The sequence below is a fragment of the Scylla paramamosain genome, chromosome 40 (genome assembly GCF_035594125.1).
Source record: "Scylla paramamosain isolate STU-SP2022 chromosome 40, ASM3559412v1, whole genome shotgun sequence".
NCBI classification, from domain to species: domain Eukaryota; kingdom Metazoa; phylum Arthropoda; class Malacostraca; order Decapoda; family Portunidae; genus Scylla; species Scylla paramamosain.
In genome coordinates, this window is record NC_087190.1 from 6,134,476 (window position 1) to 6,137,302 (window position 2,827).

Sequence of the window (2,827 nt, forward strand, 5' to 3'; positions counted from 1 at the left end):
TGAAAACATGGCATATAATATTTGGAATGACTCATGAGACTAAGGCAAAATTTATGAACTAATTTAGTGAGATGGATGCTGCTGCTTCTTCCTCACAAGATCAGAAATTCTAGGATTGAAGGATGACAGCGCACAACGCAAGTCATTTTCTACATCAAGTCGGTTGCGCTGTTTTGTTTTCAGAACAACAAGAGCTGAAAATCCTGCTTCACAAAGATAAGTAGAAGAAAAGGGAAGAATCACACGAAGTGCTTCTTCACCTACTTTTGGGTACATGGGGAGATATTTCACCCAAAACTCTTCTAACTTCATTGTTTCAAAGTCCCTTTTCGCGCTGGAGTCACATTTCAGATCGATGGCTTCCTCTTGCAGTGATTCCAGTAACAACTCCACATCAGTGTTAAATGGATTCTGCACCAATGTTCAAAGAGAATTCTCCATTGAGACATCTGGAAAATAGTGCATAAATTCCTCAGCAAGGGAATGCAGATGTGATAAAACCTCTTTTGTCATGTCATACTGCTCAATGTTTCTCTTCTCAGATAAGAGCTCATTCAGATGTGAGAACGATGAAAAGTTCCCAACTTGTACTTTTCGTTTCCAAAGATGAATTTTTTCGGTGAAAGCTCTGATCACATCAGAGTGTGCAATGATGTTTGTGTTTCTTCCTTGTAACTTCAAATTGAGGTTGTTGATGGCCTCAAAAAAGTCCACAAGGTATGCTAGTGAGAGCTGAAAGTCTTCCTCTCTGAATGCTTCATACAGTTTGTCTTGTTTCTGCTTCTGCAAGAAAATTTCCACTTCATCTTTGAGCTCGTAAAGACGACTCAGCATGTTTCCCTTGGAAAGCCAGCTGACTTCGGTGTGAAACAGGAGAGTCTTATAATCAGTGCCCAAATCTGAGCAAAGAGCTGCGAAAAGCCTAGAATTCAAAGAGCTATTCTTTACAAAATTCACCACTTTTATTGCCAAATTCAGTGAACTGCGTAGATTACCAGGCAGAGTTTTGCTTGCTAATGATTGTCTGTGGATAACACAGTGAGTCCCAGTTACAGCAGGATTTTTTTCTTTCACCAACTTCACAAATCCAGAGCGAGATCCAATCATTGATGGGGCACCATCAGTACAAACACCGACTAATTTTTCCCATGAAAGACCGTGCTCTTGGAAAAACTCATCAACTTTTGAAAAAAACATCAATGGCCTTTGCTGTTGTCTCCAGTGCTGCTGAGAAAAGAATTTCTTCTTTCACAGTTCCTTCATCCACGAATCGAGAATAAACAAGCAGCTGGCAGAGGTGAGCAACATCAGTACTTTCATCGCACTGTATTGCAAAGAAGCGAGATGCTTTTATTTTGTCCAAAACTTGTTCTTTTATGTCTTCTGAAAGTTCGTCAATGCGACGCTTCGCTGTGTTATCTGATAAGGAAATCTTTGATAACTTTCTTTGGCTTTCTTCCCCAAGCACAGTATTTGCAGCACTCAAAAGGCAGGGTTTTACAAGGGTCTCCCCCACAGAGTGAGGCTTCTTTGCTTTTGCCATAAGTAGTGACAGCTCGTAAGATGCTTCCACCAGTTTCCACGTTTCTTGATGAAAAACACTGCTTGAGTCCAGCTTCATACGATTCAGCTCATGCAGTTTGGCTGTGAAGAACTCCTTTGGCTTTTCTTTTAATGCTTTGTGGTTTGTGCTCAAATGTCGCTCCAGACGACCAGGTCTTAAGGCGTCATTGCTGAGGACTGTATGGCATATGACACACTGAGGGAGATGAAATCCATTCCTCTCTATAACAGTGAAGCCATACTTGATATATTCATCTGAATACTTTCTTTTCCTTGCCCCAGACATTTCTGCCAAGTGAAAATAGCAACAAACTTATAAACTGCACCATGGAACTAAGTAGTTATATAACATACCGTATTGGCATGCACCACACCACACATTCATATAACATAGATCACACAACTGGAAATCATAAATCTGTAACATACCACAAATATTCAGCACACAACGTGGCTTATATCTTAACAATAATGACAATGAGAACAACTGTGGAAAATACAACGAGAAGAAGCAAACGGAGTAAAACTAAACGCACGAAAATGCTCAGTTATACTGTGATGTAATGTGTTGATTTGACGAGCGATGTTTTGCATACAGTCGACCTTGGCATAGTTGTGCTCATGTACCTTTGTTTGTTGGATCTTATATTAGCGATTTTGGCGATGACTGAATTGTGATATGATGGTACGTTTTTGGTGTGATGTAGAGTAGTGCGCGCACGGTGGTTTAGTTTTGTTTGCGTGTCGAGAGTTGAGTTTGTGTTTGCAGTGGTTTAGTCTGTTATCGTGTTTTTTGGCTTTGTTTTATCATTTCCACTTTTTTTTATAATAGATTCGCTTCTTTCTGCTGTCTGAGATTTTTATTAACGTTTTTTTATTAAGTAAATAGATATGGCGATTGAACCATCAACCCAGCAACATATACAGTACACTTAATTTGTCACACACACTTTTCGCCGCCTATACTGGAATCAACGCACACACTTCACCACATATATTCAAACTAGCGTACAAAACTCACCACGTATTATTCACATTTCAAACTTTCGATCACAACGAGTATTTCACACAATCAATAAGACATTCCATTCTGCATCGTTCTACCCTTGCAAATCGTCAAGGTTACAATGTCACTCATACACGTATGTGATCCAGAATTGAAGAGTGAAATAAATCCCTACCGTGGACAAGGGGAATATGTGCTCAGGTTGACGGGATGGAGTATTGGGAGTTTGTGACGAGTCCCTCAGTGGCGTCAGTGTGG

At 40.0% G+C, this 2,827-nt stretch overlaps 1 protein-coding gene across 1 annotated transcript; it reads right to left on the reverse strand.

Moving 5' to 3' along the window:
* Positions 1-357: 357 nt before the first annotated feature.
* Positions 358-2,600, reverse strand: LOC135092763 (protein FAM200C-like). The gene is given in 2 exon segments (XM_063991449.1): positions 358-1,191; positions 1,193-2,600. Coding segments are annotated over 2 exon segments (1,425 nt in total). The 5' UTR covers positions 1,850-2,600; the 3' UTR covers positions 358-423.
* Between the last annotated feature and the right edge of the window lie 227 nt (positions 2,601-2,827).